Here is a 22053-nt window from a genome sequence, read left to right as displayed (position 1 = left end):
GGGGTTTCCCCCCCTAACAAATCCTTATATCTTATCCAAACATTAAACAATGCTTTTCTAACAATATGATTTTTAAATGCTTTATGTGCTTTTACCTTATCATACCACAAATATGCATGCCATCTGAATACATTGTTAAAACCTTTTAAATCCAACACTTCAGTATTTTCAAGAAGCAGCCATTCTCTCAGCCAACAAAAGGCAGCTGATTCATAATAAAGTTTAAGGTCTGGCAGGGCAAATCCACCTCTTTCTAGTCTATTAGCTTTTCTTATGTCTTTGCATAAAAGGTGGGGAGGCTGCTATTTGTTTTAACATTATTAAAGTTTAATTGTAATTTAAGAAGCATAAAAACAATTTACAATTTTCTGTGATGCTTTCAGATTTTGTCTCCATTTCAGAGACAGCATCAGTCAGAAAGAAGCATATGACCCCCATTAAATGGAAAAGTGGATAAAAAAAAAGAATGCTGTTCTTTCAGTCACAAAGAACTTTTAAAAAAGGATCTTTTAGCTGCTTTTGTGTGGAAAAATGTACCAAGGTTAACAGATTCATTTTAATCTGGAGAGTTTTGACCTTTGATCAGACATCTGTCATGTAGCTTGCTTTTGGCCTTCATTAAAAAATTCCATCTATAGCCAGTTAGTCTATAGCATTCCTCAATTTAGGCCTCATACCCTTTTTATTATTCCGTTGCTATTCTCCTCACTCTTCCCCAACTGAAGGACTCATTGTACAAATGGAGAAAAACCAAGAATATTGGAGTACAAATTATTATTATTAAATTAAATTAAATTTGTATACTGCCCTATACCCATATGTCTCAGGGCAGTTCCCAAAACAAAGTTACAATATACAAAGCACAAAATACATAATAAAAGCCAAACCACAAAATGCATAATAAATACAATAAAAACAATTAACAATACTAATGTATACACACAAATAAACAATACACTCCTTGACAAAAGACCCTAAACAGTACTCCAGCCCCCAAATACAAAAATCTGAATGAACATTTAACAACTACTTTAAACAACTGCACCCTCCAAAGAAAACAGCACCCATCCAAGTTAATACCCCACCCGTTAAAACAAATGAATCATCAAGATTTCAGGGTGGTATACAATAATAAAATCTTGCGCACAGCGACTTAAAATATCATAAAATTATGCATTAAGATTCAAACTGATATCTCTAGAACTCTGAAGTCTCATATAAGCTTTTTTGCCTCAGTTCCCCCCAAAGGCCTAAAACTGCACTGCAAATGTAATAGAGCTATTTGAAATATGATAGCAGGGCCAGCCCACCCATGAGATGGGGTGAAGCCTTGGGCGTCCTGCCCACTCCACCACTGCCATAGAAGGAGTGTCTGCATCAGTGCCAATTTCCAGGTAGATCTCACTGGAACCCGTCCTTGCTTCACTCTACCACCAAGCAGCTAGGTAAGGGATGCTTCTGCAGGGATGCTGTGGTGACAGGTCAGGGCAGCCCTTCCCCTTTCACCTCAAGCGGCAAAACACGATACGCTGCTCCTGTATGGTAGACAATGTTCCAGTACACCCATTATTCCATTCTGTTTCCCATCCAATATTCACAGGGCAGTAAGACAATTCTCTGACATGTTGATAATTAATAGTCTCCATTTCTACCTCATTCATTCATTAAATCTATCTGATAAGTCATCTTAGTTTGACCTCTGCATGCTATACAAGGGGTTGCCTGTCTCACCTGTTGATACACAAGCAAAGCTATGTGAGTGCTTCTGTGGCAATTTTTTTTAGGCACTATTTTTTGTTTGGCAGCATTCTGGTAGCAGTTGAGAGCTGGAGACTGAGGGTCATGAATATTCTGGCACATCTCGAAAAACGCCTTCTGATGATGGTGCTTCGAAATGGTGTGAATTGACTGCTGTGGCACAGCAAGAGATGAAATGTTGCTAAGGCAGTGGGGTTTCCTCAGCAGCCGAGACTTTCCTCTTTTCATGATGGGCAAGAGTTGAGAATTTTTTTTGTGTGCTGAATCACTACAAACATCTTGCCCATATTCTCATGTTGCCTCTACTGAAACTGATTCCATAGGATGAGGCCAATCAATTTCTGACCCTGTGCAAGAATTCCCAGTATGCATTCTGTACAAAGGGGAAATCGTATTTAATCTTGGTGTATCCAGCCATGCCGTGCCAGTAACCACAATGGAGGCGGCTTGTAATAACAGTCTCTGTAGGGGGTTTGCTTCAGTTTTCTTAACTGGATGGGCAACTGTTTCTTTTACTGTTGTGCATTCTGAAAACACACAATTTTATTCTGACTTTCATCATGAGCGGCAGCACATTTTATTTGCTGACTACTTGGTTATTAAACAGGAGCATGCTGAATTGTTTATTATTCTATATGTTCATCTTGGTCTTGTTTGCAGCTTTAAGGGAAAATGCAAATGGAGCAGAGAAGACTGTGATTAGTGTTTTACATAACTGTCACTTACTGTAATTACATGTTTTTAATCAGTAAAATTGCTTCCATGTTCTATTAACAAAATTCTTTCCTTTGATTCCCTTTCAGAATTCTGAGTAACAACAAGATCTTGTGGTTAAAGAACAACTCTTTCATTGGACTGAGATTCTTGGAGAGACTGTGAGTAGCTGTTCAGTTCTCCCTGTAACTCCCCACCCCCCCACCCCCGAACCCTGTTTCTTGTAATCATTTGAAATGTTTAAATAAATATGCAGAACAACTCAGAAGCTCTGTAGTGTGTACAAGATTAGGGTTTCTGGGTCAGTCTTTCAGAGCAATACACATAAAGAAAATGAAAACTGCACTAAAGCAGTTGTGTCAATTTGGAACAAAAATAAATGAAAAGGAGGAAATGTGCATTTGCATAACCTGTTGGAATGAAGGTTGGCAAATAAAAGATTTCGCTCCAGGTTATATGCTGCATGGTTAGAATTAAATATTGAGTTCCCAGTCTATTGTCTTAGCCACCCTCCCTCAACCTGGTTCTCTCCATATGTTTTGGATCCCCATACCCATTATCCTTGACAGCTGACCATGCTGACCATAGCCCAACATATCTGGATCAGAGTAGGTAAGTGTGGTGTTGGCCTTCTGAATAAATGGACCAGGCTGTGCCTAGTAGTAATAAATGACCAAGGCAGACAACTGATAGCCTCTATGGTTTTCTGCCCTGTTGTTTTGTTATATGTTTGGCTTATTCTGAAAAATCCAAGGAGACAACCATAGGTTATGAGAAACACAGAACTGGGTGGAAAACATAATCCTTGTATCAAGTTCCTTCACCCACCTCTTCAACATGTACTGCAATTTACCTCATATCCTCAAGACATCATCACATTGACAGGACCTTCAGATTTCTGCCAGTGCAACCAATGGTGTGGAATACATAAAGGAAAGCAGTTTATAACAGGAGGAAGATACTATGAGTTACAGAATGAGTTCTTCTCATTCTCCCGCAGAGACGTCTGCTGAAAAACAATTCGGATGGGATTAATCATTCATCCTGTAAGTTTACAAGTATAATATAAATATAATTCATACAATTATATTGTATGAATCTAAAAATGATTCCTGTAGTTCCAATCTGAAGATACTTTACATGGACTTTCCAAAAATCATCATTGTAGTTGAACTTTTGCCCCCCCCCAAAAAAGGGGAAAAGAAAACATACAGCTTATGTGCTATCCCAGAGAAGAAATTAAGATCCCATATTTGCATATTCAACCTCTTTGAGGCTCACACAGGGCTTCAGTATAGCATGTCTGTCTGATGCATAGTTAAGCATCCCAAATTTCAAACAAAATACTTTCAGAAAACTTGACTGCTCTGACTAGCTAACAAGCTTAGGCATCTAAAGATCTATTTAGAGAATTACATTCTACTTTAGATTCAGAGGTTGTTGCAGTAGTTGAGGAAGACCCTTTTAATTACAGAAATCAGGTGCAGTATTGATATGTATGTCTAATTTGCAGTTACAATCAGGTATAAATTGTAGTTACGAAATACCTACCAGAGTAAATACTTTCATATATTAGACGAGTGTGGAACCTCAGGCCAGTGAGTTGAATGCAGTTTCCTGAGCCTCTCTATTTAACCCTCTGTTTTTTGTCTAGAACAGGACACCTTTTCTCAGCCAAATGCCTTAGTGGCTCTGCTTTATGTCCTCCTATAGAGTTTTTTCCCCCCAGGTTGGACATGTATTTGAACTGTGTGGCAATGCCTACTGCTTGTCTAGATGGGTTTGTGTGGATCCAACTATTTGGTCTCTTTCAAGAGTAACTGGATTTGTCTGGCCACCAGATGCTCAAGCAACTTCCCTAAAAAGGATATAATGGCAACTAGCCAAACCCAGGGTTCAGCACTTCGTAGGAACTTTGCCCTCTGGCCATTTCTAACAGAGATGCCTAAACCCAGCGGAGAGGATACCAGCAGTTCCCACTTCCAATAAGTTGCCTGGTGGCTCCAAGTAAATTATCTGTATCTTACAATCCTGGCCCAAGCTCCTTGTTATTATGAGATCTAACACTTTTCCCATTCAATTTGAAAGACTAGGAAAATGGCAGCAGACTGACAATGCTCACTAGAAAAATTACTTCTGATCCTCAAAAACGGCTCTCCCATCTCTTCTCCTTACTGTTATCTTGACTCATGCCATGTTTCATCAGGGTCACTGCAAATTAAATGTGGAAAATCATTTCACTATATTTTAAGAGGTGAAAGTCTAGTAAGATTAATTGAACTACGCAGTAGCGCTAGACATTATTGATGACACCATTTCAGCACATTATGTTAAAGGAATAATATCAGTAAGGATAATGAGCGCAGTGTATCTAATAGAAATCTAACATAAAACGAATTGATGGCAACAGCCAAGTATTAAAAGGGCAACTGTGACTCATGTGACTGTGATTAGGGCCATAACTAGAAGCAGGTCTGATTTCATTAATCTAAGCATTTCTAAACTATGGGGCAGGGCTGGAGCTGGAGCACTGATTTCCACCTTCACTAAATTTGGAAGGAGAAAAGGAAGGAAAAGGAGAGAGGAATAAGTGCAGCAATCATTTCCAAGGTTTTCTTTTCTCTCTCCCCAAGATTTTCTGAGATGTCAGAAATGGCCACAGCTAATGATGAAATATTAAACGGGGCTGATTTGTGCTAAAGGGAGAGTACTTGAATGTGTTCAAGGGAACATGTATGCTTTTATGCTGAGATTCTAATGTATTGTCAGGAAGAACTTTCTTCCCACTAAATTGGATGGTGACCATTCCTCCCGTTCCTTTTTCATGTGCTGAATGGTAAAGCTTGCTTACATAAGGCACTTGAGTTTAATTTTCTGAATTTTGGGGGATCCAGGAGAGAAGCAAAATGAAGTGTTTGACATTCCAAAGGATGTCAAAAGTACTTGTGATCCTGTGAACAATGTAATGCGTTTTAAATTTCATTAATGCAATCTATTGGCCATTTGCCGCTGTAAGCCATGGCTAATGACTTAATGGGAATATGCAGATGGGTCCAACTTTCCTCCCCTTGTGCAAACAGGAGTGTAAAACTAAAACCAGTGGTTTAGTGTTGTTTCCAAACCAGGGCTTATGGCTTATTTTGCTTCAAACAAACATTCTCTGGTTCGCCAGAAACGGCTTAGTCATGCTGGCCACATGACCTGGAAGCTGTACGCCGGCTCCCTCGGCCAATAAAGCAAGATGAGCGCCGCAACCCCAGAGTCGGCCACGACTCGACCTAATGGTCAGGGGTCCCTTTACCTTTACCTACTTCAATGTGGGAACCAGCCTACTATTTCTGCTTTAATAAATGGGTATCATATTTCTGCCATTTATAGTTCTTTTCTTTTTTTAACTGGGTCGGAGAAATGTTACAGTGCTGTTGTAACAAACAAGAAAACTACATAGCCGTCAAGAAGTATGTGTTTCTGTATGTGTGTAAATACACACACACACATATGCACATGGTGCACAATGGTGCTAGGAAGTCTTCACTCACCTGGTTTGCACAACATGCTAAGCCAAACCTTATCATCCTTTCCTTAGTGAGACTGTGGTTTTCCAGAGCAACTGCTGTACAACTCTCCAGTCTTTTTTCCTGCCATGTCAAGCCTAAGTTTGCCTTAGTGTGTTATTCGAGCTGGGGCTTGTGGTTAAGGTCTCTCCTCACTAACCACGAGCTGGTAACCAAGTTTTGTTCTTGGTTATAGCTTGTGGTTTTTTTGGGAGAGAGCTTAACCACCAAAACCACTCCTGTTAAAATGCTGAGCTAAACTTTGGCTTAGCTCAGGTGGTGCAACAGCAAAAAGGACTGGGGAGAAGGAAAACCTCCCTCTGCAGGATCCCGCATGCTTGTGCTGTTTCACTAAGGCAAGGTTGGCTTAGCATGTCACGTGAGCTACTGTCGTCTAATGACATTAACTATTCATTGTGAAGCCTTTGGTCATCGAATGCTTCCTGCCTTCCGAATTTCTTTTTCCATTTTTCTGCTTCTCTCATGCTCATTTGAGATTCTGAGGTTTGTTTGTTATACGTAGGGGCTTAACCTCTGGTTATCATTGATCTTTCTTTAATAATGCCCATCATTCCAGTCAATATTAAACTCTACCATGTCAAAATAGTTATACTGCACTTCAAACCATATGCAGCTTTATTATTTTCCAAGGTATCTGCAACCTGTATACTCCATTTCATATGAGAAATATGTAGTCTTTGATACATTTCATCTGTAAATTTTGCTAGGAAATTTATAAGCATTAGCATTAACCCTTGGGTGGGAGATGAGGGAAGTGGTGATATTTATTTGAAGCACTCATGCTCATGTAGTATTTTTTCTCCTTTTCTTTTCTTTTTTGATGGTGGGGGCAGGTGAAGAGTCATTGCCCAGTCTATTAGAAAGTAGGTTCTGTACCTTCCCCACTCCGGGTGACAGCTTGCTATTGCAGATCTATCCCCCACCCCTGACCAAGTTCCAGACAAGGGGGAATGCTTCTTATGAATGTTTTATTTAGGGGGAGTGTTTGTATTTGTGTACTGTTGCTGCTTGTGTGCGAGTATTTGTCCAGGTTTGTCTGGGTCTCATTGTGTAGACATGTGTGGGGGTTGCTGGTTGAGGATGCAAGACTGAGTTATGGGAGCGCTTGCAGTGTGGGCAGTGTGATTTGAGGGTGTGTGAGAATGCTGAGGTTAAATATATTGGTTTAGAGTATTTTATGTAAGTGTGTTGATTGTGTAAGTGTGTGCTTGAGTGGAACTGAATGCAATGTATTACTAGCTGTAGTTCAATTAAGTTGTGTGTACAGGCGCTGGGAATTTAATTGGTTTATTTAATTGCATGATGGATTGGCATACGGTGGTTGGGAAGAGGAAGTTGTTTTCCTTTTGCCAAATTGTCAGTCTAGTTATTTAAAAGTGTGGAATGTGCGCTTTGTGGCAGATTTTCATTTGTTACATTTGGTTTCCAGGTGTTTCGAAGATAAATAATTGTATCCTGCAAACTGGAGATGCAATACACTTCTGGAAAGAAACAAACTTACATGTGTGCTGTATACAAAAAAAACATCCCTAACCGTGGGCAATATTGGATAGTTTCTAGTATATGCACATGAAAGTAGCCCCGCTTCTTTAATTTTTAAAAGAAAACCATGGTTACTTTGAATATGATCTGAATTATAAAATGTGTATATTACATGGAAGGTAAATAATATTCCGTTGCCTTTTGTCTTTTGTTATGTCACATAATCAAGGCTGATTAATCTTTATGCCTTGTCATTCTGCTTCCTAGAACTTGTATGCACCTCAACTTCTCTTTTCATTTGTAGACCTTCAGTCATGTTTTATTCTTCTCAGCTATCACTATGTCTTCAAGACTGACTCTTCTCTGAATTAGTCAGCCTTGTCTGCCATGTACCTGTCCCTGCCAATCCAGTCTCTTTGTTTATCTTACCATGTCCTTCTGCCAGCTTTCTCACAGATGAATCAAACTTCTATTGCAGAGAGACATATTCTGTCATTATTAGCATGCTTTTGGAACTATATTCCTTGGTACTGGCATGACAATACATATTACATGGAATGCAAAAAAGTGGGTGCCGGTCCACTTCATCCATCAGGTGCCCTAGTTTGAGTTTTTAGCATTTTACTTCACAATCTATAAAATATAAAACAATTTATATTGTTAAGAAAAAGTTTGAGTTTTTGTAAACAAACAAACAAACAAAAAAGACACATGAGCTTCACAGATGACAATCTGTACAGTGCTTCATTGAACTTCATTTGCATGTCCACTCTATTTAATTATGCTTTATATTTGTAATTGTGCAAAGCAAAAAAAGAACAAAAATATTTTTGGAATAATATTGTAAGAAAGAAAACAAACATTTAAGGTACAAGCTCCAAATGTGATGCATTTTATACTATGTAACAAGCTAAGTTTAAGAGGTTCTTTTTAGGTGCATGTGTGCTACTCAGAAGTGTTCCCACTGAGTTCAATGGGATTTACTCCCAGGTATATGATTGCAGCTTAACTTTTGCTTATATTTCTCCCTACCTCTTTTATTTAATGAACAGATTTCACACCAGCCATTATCATAATGCATTTTAAAGAAATGAAGTTGCCTGTATTTCTAAAAATGTTCAGAGCTTGTCATGTTAAAGACCAACAAATCTTTGTTCTGGGCCTCCAGAATTCTACAATAAAACATTAAAAAACCTACAACTCATTGAAAAGCCTTTAAAACTGAAAGGCCCATCTAGCACACAGTTATATGAAAAGGCAAGTAGATTTTTCTTGCACAATGCGGATAATGCACAAGTATTATGCTATCATTTTCTGCTGCGTTTTCAAGCGGAGTTCATGCCAAGTTCACAGACTATGTAAAAGGGGTTTGTTAACTGGGGCTGCCATTCAATAGAATTGATCCTCTCTCAAGGTCAATGCAACCTTATGGCCTTCCCTGAAAATATCTGAGTTCTGAATTTTTTAGAATCCATTGAGTTCATTGCCATCAACATGTTTACAACATGTTTCAAAACCAAAGCTAACGATAGATCACACTGATGGCTGCCTTAATGAGAATGTTTAACTGATAATGCTTTTTATTTACTAGTATAATCATTCAAATTACCATAGGTTCTTTGTTCTGTCAACCATTTAGTGAGCTTATCATCTCTCATTTGTGGAAATGTCTCTTGAGTTCTGTAGCTTCCTATTGCATGCATTTTCTTTCCCTTTCCAGGCATTGAAGGCCCTAGTTAGATGGCTGCGACAATCTCTTTATGCTTGAGTAGAAGCAGCGCTCAGCGCTGTTAACAGGAAGGAAAAAGCCCTTCAGCTTATTTGTGCCTATTGACCACTTGGCCTATCACACATTGGCTGCTCCAGATTCACTCACTTTTCTTATGTTGTCAAATCAAATGCATGCATCCCAGAGCACAGAGGGGAAATTCCTCTTAAGGTAGCTGCTCAGATCTGTGGTTCCAATGGGAATATATTATGTACTGAAAGGGGAATGCTAGATGAAGAAAAGGGAATGGGCCGGTCCAGGGCTGAATTTATTAGAAGTTTATGGAAAAGAAGAGAATAGGAAGTTGTGTGAAGAAAATGCTTCAGGAGATTTTTTAGTGCAAGGCTATATGGATATCTTTCCAAATACATTATTTGCATTCAGGTCTGAATTGCTAATAAGTTTAAATGCTTGCAAATTTAGGAATAGAGTGGGTGACTGAGAAATGATAAGACATTTTAAATGCACCAAGTAATGAGATTGGCTTATACAGTGGTACCTTGGTTTAAGAACAGCCCTGTTGATGAACTATTCTGTTTACGAACTCCGCAAAACCGGAAGTAGTGTCCTGGTTTGCGAACTTTACCTTGGCCTAAGAACAGAACCTGAACAGTGGAAGGGCACCGGTGGTGGGAGGCCTCATTAGGGAAAGCGCAAGCGCGCCTCAGTTTAAGAATGGTTTCGGTTTAAGAACGGACTTCCAGAATAGATTAAGTTCATAAACCAAGGTACCACTGTACTGAGAATTAATGTTGTTTCTTTAGTACTGTTCCCAAATGAAGCAACTTAAGCTATCATTGAAGCTGTATGGAAGAATATGATGGGTGGAAAAGCCTTCATGTAGAATAATATCTTGAAAGAGGAAGCATTGAATTCATGCACTGAAGTTTGGTGTGTGCCAATTCTAGCATTGCTTGGTGTGATTAAGAAGTGTGGATAATAATGTAATAAATAAGGTATTTCTACACTAGCCAGTTAGTGAGCCTATATCTGCATAGACCTAAGGTCCCACATTTTAATTTGTGTGTGGGCTTTCTAGACAGTTTCTACATATGGTGTGTTCCAGTTCTGTTTTCATGCATAGTTTATATGTCAATAGGAAAAAGTGCCAGAAGTGGTGCATGCACAACAGCCTAGCACATTGGTGTAGTACAGTGAGATATGCCCATGCCTCACTTGTTTAGTTTTTTACCTTCTAGGGAATCATCAACACTCTTGAATTGCTTTTCATACCTATGGTTGTGGATGCTTTCATGTTTTCCTTAAATGCAACATGCATTTGAACAAATTAATAATGTCAGGAGGTAACTGGAAGGCCCATATGGAAGTTTTTATAGCAGATTGGATGACATCAAATGAAAAGAAACCTTCTATTAAACACAAAATGGGATTCTCCAAAGCCTGGAGGGGTGGAGGTTTGTATGGTTGACATTTTAGTTTAGGAGATGTTTGGACATAATACGAAACAAGTTTGGAAGGCAATTGAGGCTTCTAGGCCAAAGTTAAATATAGACAAAAATTGTTTCTGTGTTAAACATGGCATAGCTCTTGGGGCATGCGATTGATCCAAGGGAAAGAGAGCAAGCTTAGGAAAAGTCAGAGTTGTACCTGAAATGCCACTGCCTAATGTAATACAAGGCAGTGTATAGATTATTTTGAAGGCAGATGATACCAAACTACAACATTTATAACTTTTTCTTTAAAAGTGAAGTAAGATTTAAAAGATTCTTAACTGCATCCTCTAGAAGGCACTCAATTTGAGTGGACTCTAAGCATTTATGCCCTGTTTTATTTAAGAGTGCCAGATCCTAAAAATGGAATGTTTTCTCCATTAGTGTTGTTAAGGATGCATCCAGATTTGTTACTTTAATAACTCTACCTAAAGGTCACCATGCATATGATCCCATTGATCTGGTGATGATCCCTGACATTTACATGATTACACAAATACAAGGGATTAACATGTTACAAATGTCATTTCTGCGATCCAATATTATGAATGGATATTAACACACATTTATGGGAGTTTTTTGTGTGACAATCAACAGAAGATTTTTTTAAATGGAAAAAACAGGTGTAATATTTGCTAAGCAAATGATAACTAATTTGGAGAAGTGACAATTTAATTTTCCATAAGATAAATTATTTGTAGAAAGGTTTCTGGACATGAGTTAGTGAACTTGTAAATGTTCAGTGTTTCTGAAACATGATTTATATGTTTAAAAAACTAGGTATTGGGATAATGTGTGACTTATCCCTAGGTAACTGTATCATAAAGGGAACAGTAGTCCAACCCTGGAAGATCTCTAAGCAAGCTGAAAGCCCACAGATTAGATGTGTCTTTTGACAGTTCTGGCTAAAGTAATAGGGAGGAATGCATTAGGTGAATATGATGATACTACAGATCTCTTATAGGGTTAAATCTCCATACTTGGTCTCAGGTGAAATTATTTGGTAGCCCCCAACTTCATTCCCTTCACCATGTCTTATAAATTATGAAGGAAGTTAAGAGACCATATGCATTGGACCCTGCTGACCTAGATGGAAGGAAAGACTTTCCAGTCATCAGACATGTGCGCTGTGTAATATGGAATGAATTGATAAATGAGGACAGCACTAACGGATTGAGGGAAGATTTAATGGCATGCATTCGTTTCAAACTCTGAGAAGCAAATGAATGAAGGAAAATAGAAATTCGTGAAGTTCATGTGCATATAAAGATCAGTTTTGCTTTGGTAACCAGCCAGCAACCCTGTGGGTTTTTATTTACAGAGAACTGGCTAATTACCCAGCAAACCACAAATATTCCAAAATATTAATACTTCAGAGGTTTTTTTTTATAGCATTTTTTTTTAAAAAATCTAACAATTTTGACATTGCTTTGTTTCTGTTGCTACATTACAACCATACATTTTGTCATGGCCACATGTGGCCACCTCTCTCCCCTTGCTTTCCAATACTGTGATTGCTGGTTTTGCATCTTACTGCATGGGAGCAAGAGAGTTTGTACCTAACGGGAGGCCGTAGCTCAATGGTGAAGTTTGTGCCTTTCGGTGAAGAAGGTCCTGGCCCAGAATAGCGATCTTGCAGTTCCTATACCATATTCAAATTGTAGGTGTGGCCATAGGGGGAGTGGGTGGAGCAATGTGTACCACTTTGTATGGCATGCTATATTTCAGTTACACAAAAGCCAAATGTTTATGCACCCACTTTCCTCCCATCTCCCCATCCATGCAAGTACAAAGCATTTTCACAGTCGAAGGACACATTTCAGCCAGGCTAAAGCACCCAAGGAGCGTGTGGAGCCAGGGTCATTGAGGGATGTGGGTTGGGAAGAGGGGGATGTAGACTGAGGAGTGTGCATTTGGGAGAGTCCCATGGGCCAAATAGGGATAACTTCTGATCTGATAGAGGTACATACAATTAGATATGAGAAAGAGAAAGGAGATTATCCTCTTGCAACCCTAGAACTCAGGGTTATTCCATCATTGTCAGTATATTCAGGACCAGGCAAAGCTTACTGAACTTCCTTTGACAAACTTTGGTGATCGTCACTGGTTTGGATGGCTTTAGAAAACCATGAAAGATGGGTGTATCAGTAGTTATTAGCCAGGACAGCTAACTGAAACAGTCATGTTCAGAAGAATGAATGATGAACCTGTGGCCCTCCAGAGTTGGTCTGTAATTCCCCTCATTCCTGACAATTAGTCATGCTGGCCGGCACTGAAAATATAAGCATAATGCTGAATGTTGTATTTTCTCTAAGAAATTATCAGATTTTTTTTTTTTTGTATTTTCATTCTACTCATTATACTGAGTCAGACCATTGATCCATCTAGCTCAGCTTTGTTTACACTGACTGTCACTGGGACGGGGACTCTTTCCCAGCCCTACCCAGAGATGTTGGGGATTCAACCTGGTACCCTCTTCATACTCTACCTGTGATCTATAGCCCTTCCTCAAAGGGTGATGTTGGGCACCACACAGACACTCATCCTAATGGCATTAACTGCAAGACTGCTCTTCCATACTTGGACCTTGGACTTCTCCTTTGAAAAATATTTCTCGTCAGTGCGAGAATCTACCAGTTTAATACACACAAGCCAATGCACTTCTTATACATAAATTTTTAAAGGATATATTATTTATATCTCCATTAAAAAGGACTTAATGTCCCTTCCTCTGATAAATGGTGCAATCTGCCATTTTGTCCTCCTATGCAGAATGCAATTCTGTAATGCACGACTGCACAGTATTGGAAAAAAGTAAATGGGAAAGAATGCCATAAAATAGTTTTAAATAACGTATTTTTCAGCGGCAGAACTTTCTAACAATGATGGATTTCTATAAAGCTGGCACAGAGGTAGCGGCTATGTTTGTTTATTTCTAAAGGATAACTATATCAGTAAAAGACTAATACAAGATTCGGTGTGCTGTTCTTCCTTTTTCTCAATAAAAAATGTTCCTCAGAACTCCTTCTTTTTGACCCCTTGCCCAATCTATTTTCCTTCTGATTTACAGTGCTGAATCATGAGTATAGTACCATTCTCTCGGAAGTATTCTCTGCACGCCTTAGGATTTTTCACTTCGGCCAAATAAAAATAATATCGCAATGCTGGCACTGAAAAGTATTAGCTAAAAACTCCCCACTAGCCTTCATGGTTTCATGGAAAAGTTGGTAGAACTTGCCATTTCAAAAAGTAGGTTCGATTTTTCAAAACAACAACACACATCCCAATACTTGTGGGGTGCAGCTCAAAACATAGTAGCTAATATGATTGTGAGGAGGAGCTGCTGGGATGACTCCCAAAGCCACTTCAGCAATGGTCAGCACTGGAAGTGTTGGTGTCAGTTGAGTGCAGGTACCTAGACCCACCTCCTGCCAACTTAGTAGTTTGAAAGCACGTCAAAGTGCAAGTAGATAAATAGGTACCGCTCCGGCAGGAAGGTAAACAGCGTTTCCGTGCGCTGCTCTGGTTTGCCAGAAGCGGCTTAGTCATGCTGGCCACATGACCTGGAAGCTGTACGCCAGCTCCCTCAGCCAATAAAGCGAGATGAGCGCCGCAACCCCAGAGTCGGCCACGACTGGACCTAATGGTCAGGGGTCCCTTTACCTTTACCTTTACCTAGACCCAAAGTTATGGGCAGAAATGGGAATTGTCAGGCAAGCAGTGGCATACTGAACCTTTTGCAAGGCTTAAACCTGATTTATTTATTAATTAAATTTCTATACCGCCTGTCACAGGGTGGTTTAGAATATAAAAATGCGGACAATACACAACATAATAACAAACGAAACAATAACCCACCTCCAACCTGTTGTTGGTTTTTTTTTAAAAAAACCATAGATTGTTTAATTAGCCAGATGCCTGGGAGAAGAGGAATGTTTTGGCCTGGTGTCTAAAGATAGGTAATCAAGGCGCCAGGCGAGCCTCCCTGGGGAGAACGTTTCACAAGAGAGGAGCCACCACAGAAAAAGTCCATTCTTATGTTTCCATCCTCCAGAGCTCTCCTGGAGGGGGCACACAAAGAAGATAATGGCAGGCTTAAAAAGTGTAACCTGCAGTTTGTGCAGCTCTCGATGAATAACACCAGGCTGCTTAAATACTGTTACAGGAGGGAGTGTCCAGTGGACACGATCCTGGAATACGATTCAGTCTGGACTGGGACCATTTGTAGAGTACTTTATAAACGTTAGAGCAGCCGCATTGCCTTGTGGGGTAACCTGCCAGAGGCTGGATGTTGGTGGTGGCTGGGTACAGAGGCAAAAATTTGGGTAGGGCAATGGATGGGACTCTTACTTTTGTAAGAAGTTTGTGGGAGGTTTCTTTCTACAACCACCTCTGTGTAGGCAAGCAAGATACATTAGCGCAACTCAAGGCTCCATTCCGTTCAGGACAAAATACTTGGTGAGTGCACAGAGCAGGATGTGTGGCCTGGGAGAATCTCAAAGGCTAGACAGAAGCCCTTGGAGTGTTGCATTTGGCCCTTAGGCTTGAGACTCCCTACCACTGTGTAAGAGATGGTGTGTTGTTGTAAAGATGGCAGAAGGTGGTGGTGAATTTATTTAAAAAATTGTGACATGCTACATGGTTAGTTTGATTTAATAAATAACAGAATTGTTCTGACTCATGCAAAATACTAAATATATTGGAGATGGCCTGGTAAACATAACAGCACCCCAATACTGGAAGAGCAATCTTTTTGTAACTTCTTCAGCTGAAATTCCGTATCATGTTAATTTACTATGAAACCACGCCATAGTCACGGATGGGTCATGGTCCTGTTTTCCAATAAGTAATGTGTCTAACAGTTTTTCTTGGAAGCGTTATGAGTATTAAATATTCCCACTTAATCACATGGGCTAGATTTTTTTCAAATCTTTGCAGTATGCTTGTGTTAGTTTGATAGTATCTCACCTTATGCTAGCAAGTGTTTTATGAATAAAATACTTCCAGTGATGTAGAATACACAATATTTAGACTGAAATGGCTTGTGCCAAATGGACCTTGAACACAATGTGTGTGCTTATTGTAGTACATTATATAGGAAAGCAAAAAATATAGTATTGTACTCTTAAACAGTGACAAATTAGGGCTTTGATGTGTTACAGCACACATGTAGTTTGCTCCATAACTGAGCTAGAGATTTTGCATCTCTGTAGTAAAGAATGCCACAGCATTTTATAACTAAAATATGTTTATTTCCGTTTTTTAGCTCCTGGCTCTTGAAGCCGGAGGCTCCTTTAACACATGAGTAATCTTTCTCTCCAGAATATATCTCTCTGATATAGGGTGCTATCATTTTGCCACTTGGATTGTTCCCTATTAGATAGGTTGAATTTACTGAATCCATGCTCATATGATAAATTATCCAGAATATTAGTTGATTTATATGTTAATATTTCAGCAACAAATTCACCTTGCTGGATTAAGAGATCTTTTGCATTTTCTTTGTCTAGAGAGCAAGTCATCTTCTCAAATAAGGACAGCAGATGAGGGTAGTATGGTGTTTTTATGCGCTTTACATTCCACATGTAATTTTCTCTTATAACTAAGTACTCTTTCCTTAAATCATTGTGGCTTTGTGTGTCATGCTCTGTTTTAGTTTGAAGTAAAGGAACAATGCAATGTAAGTTGATTAAAAGGTTATTAAAGGCCAAAACATTTATCTATTTGAAAGTTAGGTTTACTTACCCATATCTGCTTTATCGGTCATTGTAATGAAGGTTAATGTTGCCCTAAAGCTATAAATACACGTTCAATAAAAGCAAGTTGCAGAGGCTCTATTGTAGAGTTGATACAATGAAAAAACAGCATAGACATGAAATAGTATGAAAAATGTGGTTTTTTGGTAGAAAACAAGAACAAAAGGCTTACAGCATAGAAGAGGAAAATAGAGATGAAATAGAGATCTGAGTTAATTTATCTGTGTTGTTGGACTATCTGTGAGTATTCCAGTAAACTAGTACTGTATTCAGTTTCTGTTACAATGTTTTAGCATTAGGTCAGTGTGCAGACTAGCATTGTTTTAGAGACAGCAGCACATTAACCCACCGAGCTGTAAAATCTCCAGAAGGTTCAACAGAATAGACATTTCATCATCTGGGCCATCTGGAAAACTGTGGTCAGGGAGCCTGAGATTCTTCATTAAAACCTCTAAATCTACAAACAGAAATCCACACTTTGTGTTTCGAATAGGCTATGCAAATAAATATGCTCCTATTACATATTTTCATTTTGATCAGATAATGGTGGGGAGAAAGTGAACTTTAGATACCGGTTTTTGCATCACGCTTAGGAAGGTTGGAACCTGAAACATCTTAAACGCTTGGAATTTAAGGGCAGAAAAAAAGGATATTTGGATTAGATACAGGGAGGGCTGATATCCTCGGTGAATAAAGTATCTTTGCATATTATTTGATTCCTTGCCTAAGAAATTGTTCACACATGGGGTTGTATTGAATGCTGCACAAATGAAGTTCTGCTTGTCCAATGGGATTTCCCCTTTCTCTGCTCCTCCTGGATGCTCCCTAAATCTGCTGTGGTATATCCTCCAATTGTCTGGAGCTGATTTTGAGGGTACATAGTGAGAAGAATTGATGCTTTTGAATTATGGTGCTGGAGGAGACTCTTGAGAGTCCCATGGACTGCAAGAAGATCAAACCTATCCATTCTGAAGGAAATCAGCCCTGAGTGTTGAGGTTCCAATACTTTGGCCACCTCATGAGAAGAGAAGACTCCCTGGAAAAGACCCTGATGTTGGGAAAGATTGAGGGCACAAGGAGAAGGGGACGACAAGATGGTTGGACAGTGTTCTCGAAGCTACCAACATGAGTTTGAGCAGGCTGCAGGAGGCAGTGGAAGACAGGAGTGCCTGGCGTGCTCTGGTCCATGGGGTCACGAAGAGTCGGACATGACTAAACGATTAAACAACAACAAGTGAGCTGTAGGGAAGAGGACAGGGAAGTTCCAGGGCTTTTTTTCCAGGGGAAACTCACAGGATCTCAGTTCCCACACCTCTCAGGCGGGAAGGTAAATGGTGTTTCCATGCGCTCTGGCTTCCATCATGGTGTCCCATGGTGCTAGAAGTGGTTTAGTCATGCTGGCCACATGACTTGGAAAATCTGTCTGCAGACAAACAACTGGCTCCCTTGGCCTGAAAACAGAGATGAGCACCGCACCCCATAGTCGAATTCAACTGAACCGTCTAGGGGTCCTTTACCTTTTACAATGAAACACATACATTGAAAGATATCAACTGCCTTTCAGCTGCCATAATGTTTTCCCACCATTATGGAGGGTATAGGATTAAAAAAAACAAAAACAAATTGTTTCCATCAACATCAATAATTTCCTCTGTACTATTTCACCCCTAGTTTAACAAATGGGATTATAGGACAATTGGACACCTGGCATGAAGGAGGGTTTGGGAAATTTGCCAGTTGGATTAGCAACTATCAGATAAAGTCCATAAATCAAATGAAGGAAGGTTTAGGCAATATAGAATTCATATTAAATTAATATTTTCAAATATGAGATGTTTTTTAAAAAATGGTTGCCAACTCATAGGAAAAGATTGAGACAGCTACACAACTTTGAAAAACCAATATGGCAAAAAAATAATCCTCCAAATATATAAAATTAGTGTTCAAATGGGAGATATGTCAGAGATGACTTTAATTCCAAGAGATAATTGAAAATATATATGTGGGAATATTACTAAATATATTACATAATTATCACTGATAGATAATTCTATTAATCAGACAACCATATGGTATTTAACACAATCTTGAATACCTAGAATGATAGATGGGAAGCAACAGATTCTGGAAATGAGGAACAAATAGAGCAGATTTTATCTGCTGTCAGTAGAAGCGTTCTGAGGCTAAATGTACTGCTATGAAATTGCACCTAATGTAAGCAACATTTTGAAGCATTCAGTCCAGTTATACCCCAAAGTATATATATTAACCAATTTCAATGATGTGATTTCCAAAGGCAGAGATAAATTATTATTTAAAGTGATTCTAATGGCAATGAGTTTATATGCAAAATACTGTGGGAGGAACATCTCAGTTTAAGGGAATGGTTCAGTACATTATGAGAACTGGAAACTTTTGGTAAAATCACCTGTATGCCTTGGGTTTGGCAAGGGAAAAAGAAAATGAATAGATTCCAGCAAAAATTGGCAATGTTTAAAAATCTGTGGAACAGCAAACCGAGAAAGGGTGGTTACAATCCTTTCACAATTTTATGAGAACAAATGAACATGACTCTTCTTTAACATATGAGTTATATAAATAAACAAAAAGGTTCATTAAATACCTTATTCCTATTAACTATATTAAGAATGCTGCCCCTTTTCCTGTTTTATTTATGGATATTTATATCTTGAATTATAATATTAATAACGATTTAAGTCCATAGGTTTACTCATAACATGTGGTGCTATTAGTGTTCATTTTGTAGGTGGCTTTCTCTCTCTTTTTAACTGTCAGTATTGTTCCAATATATAAATAATTTGCAGGGGGAAAGGAATAGAATGGCTCTGGGCATTTGTTGAAATCTCAAGTGAGTAAAAGCATGCCTATTTGATAAAAAATTGAGATCAGAAAGATGTTTCATATTCATAATTTAAATTTGCTGCACCATGTGACAGAGCAGTCTTTGGACAGAAAAGGAGAGCTTTGGGTGAGTATAAATCTCTCCAACTGATATTTTAACTGGTGCTTTGGCAATCATAAGAAAATATGCCACGGAAAGCTAAGTATATTTTTCAAATGAATTGTCCTTTACGCTGCCAGCTTTTCTCTTGTTGCTAAGAAGATTGCTCCTGTAGACAGAGATTCAGCAGCATCCCCTCCCGTCTACCTATAAAATTTAATGCAACAACTAATAATACACAAATATGTCCTCATTATAATTTGTAATGAACTGGTTTAACAATAGGTGTGCTGTTGAACACAGATTATTTTTAATTTTAGATTTTGTATTGTTTCAAAATTAGAATAAGCGCTCCGCTTGCAGGCTTCTGTAACTGCTGGGGACATATTTTAACATTAAATACAGTAAATTAAAAATTGGAGTGTTCTCTATCCTTCCTGAATAGGGTCAGCTTTTAATAATGTATTGAGTGTTTGAATTTGATAGACTGAGAGCTGAACAATTGTGTTCTTTTCAAAGAACACAAACAGAGGAAAAAATACCCCATATAATGGCAGGACTAAACTTGTTCTATTTTATGGCCTGCCTTCTACAAACAATGTTTCCTGATTTTTGCCAAAACTCGTCTTAGCTTTCTCACAGGTTTGATAAAAAAATAAAATAATCTAAGAGATCTAAGCAGGGGAGGCAGTGTCTGTGGTAGCAATGACGGACCTTGATGTCTCAAATTTCAGCAGTGCCTTGTGCAATGCCGAAATCGGGTGCCCTTCTCCATGTTCCATTGGCTGTCATAGTTGTGGCGCCCATTGCGGCAACCTCGAGGCTCGGCAACCTTTGGTGGTGGATTCTATGCCAGCTCCAGGCTAACACAACAAAGTGGCTCAGATTACCTCCTTCTCCAGAAGCTGGGCCAGCTTTGAATCCGGCATTTCCCTCACTTGCCCGTTCCACCCCAAAACACCCTGTTTGTCAGCATCGCCCTTGAGCCAGTGCCACCAACTGGACTCATCCACTTCAGCCCCGACTGGGCTAGGCGAGCTGGGTAGCACTTCCAGAGACCACCTTCTGCACAGGAACAGGTCAAAGTGCTGTGGACTCACAGCTTAGAGTTGTGAGCACCGGATTCACTCCAACAAGAAGACAGTCGTCGCACAGCAGAGTACAGCAGAATCTAGCAGAGTATATAACCAACTCAGAGAGCAGCTCTGTAGAATATCTTCTTTTATTCTATCTACAAGTATACAAACTATATACAGAGCTTAATAGGTCTAAGCATAAATGAATGCTGCACTGCACTGAGTGTCTGCAGCCGCTCTTAGCAGCAACCTTATCTCTACACACGATCTCTAACACTCAGTCTCTCTCTCTCTCTCCGACACTGACTGACTGACTCGGTGCTGGAGCAGAATAAGTAGAGAGCAGAACACGCCTCCTCCTCTCTGGAGAATCAGCAGACTCCTCAGGAGATTCTTGGATATGGGAGGGGTGAAATCTCACTGTTGGGGCGTATTATGTTGGCTATTGCTGAAATTAGCCTGTGTTCCATCACAATTTTGGCCAGGTGAAGCCAGGCAGAGGTACACCTCCAGCAAATGCTATCCTGTCTCCCAAGAAGTATGTTTAGGGAGTTGGCATTGCTCAGTCCTTCATAGAAGTCTTCCCGTGCAGTTAATAATCTGCAACTCCTTAGACGGAGATACAAAATTAAAATTTTATAGTCTGCATATATCAACAATAACAGTAATGTGTTGGATTCAACCTGTGCCAACAAATATATCTTATCTATCATAACGTTGCACTATATTTCACAGGATCAAGGTGTGCTGTGTTTAAAAATGTAGAGGTAAAATAGAAATCAATAGTCAATGACTGTTATTTCCCAACAGATTAAGCCCAGGTGGTTAAATGTCGCTACAGGTCTATGCAACTGTTTTAGACTGAATTGTATGCACTGCCTGATGGCAGGTCTTGAAGGTTTCCTTCTCGGCTGTACTTTGAGATGGCAGGAATCTGGAATCTTTTACATGTAAAGCAGGGATGGGGAACTTCTGGCCAATGCAGTCCTGCAGGCCCCTCTGTCTGGCCCTTTGGACTCTCTCCAGACAACAGATTCCCTCCCAAGCCACCCTCCTCAAAATCCTTGCATTGCGCCCTCCATTGTGATTCTATCAGGCTGGAATGAGTCCTTGAACTCTGCTAATGCCTGGGTGGAATACAGAGAGTATAGTGCATGGGTGTCTAGAAACTAGCCAAGAAGCTGCACAAAGGTAAAATTCACATTTGTTGCTGCTCTGCCCACTTTACCCGAGAAGGTTGCCCAACAGATGCATCCCTCAGGCTGAAAATGATTCTCAACCCTGATGTAATATTAGTGAACTTCAAGACTTGGGCATAATTGAACCAGCAAATGGATGACGTTCCATGGTTCCAGGACTCTCAACCTCTAAATGCTTGTGACATTTAAAAAAGTGTCCTTTTTTGTTAAATGGGCATCTAAATAAGTGCTCTTTTTCTTTGGTCAAGTTGTAACTCTGTATTTATATTTATAGGTGAAGTGAGAATTAAAGGCAAAGGTGGTTTTCACAGT

General features: G+C 39.3%; 1 protein-coding gene across 2 annotated transcripts in view; it reads left to right on the top strand.

Annotated features, from left to right (window-relative positions):
* ADGRA1 (adhesion G protein-coupled receptor A1) overlaps positions 1–22053 on the top strand; it is a 313690-nt gene that overhangs the window by 39954 nt on the left and 251683 nt on the right. For both annotated transcript variants that reach the window (XM_083505930.1, XM_083505931.1), the window contains one exon: positions 2562–2633. In XM_083505930.1, coding sequence (XP_083362056.1) covers positions 2562–2633 — 72 coding nt within the window. The remainder of the gene's footprint in view (positions 1–2561; positions 2634–22053) is intronic.

This window comes from Podarcis liolepis (genome assembly GCF_965112155.1).
Source record: "Podarcis liolepis genome assembly, chromosome: 5".
NCBI classification, from domain to species: domain Eukaryota; kingdom Metazoa; phylum Chordata; class Lepidosauria; order Squamata; family Lacertidae; genus Podarcis; species Podarcis liolepis.
The sequence above is the reverse complement of the archived record's forward strand: the minus strand, read 5'-3'. Positions and strand labels throughout refer to the sequence as shown.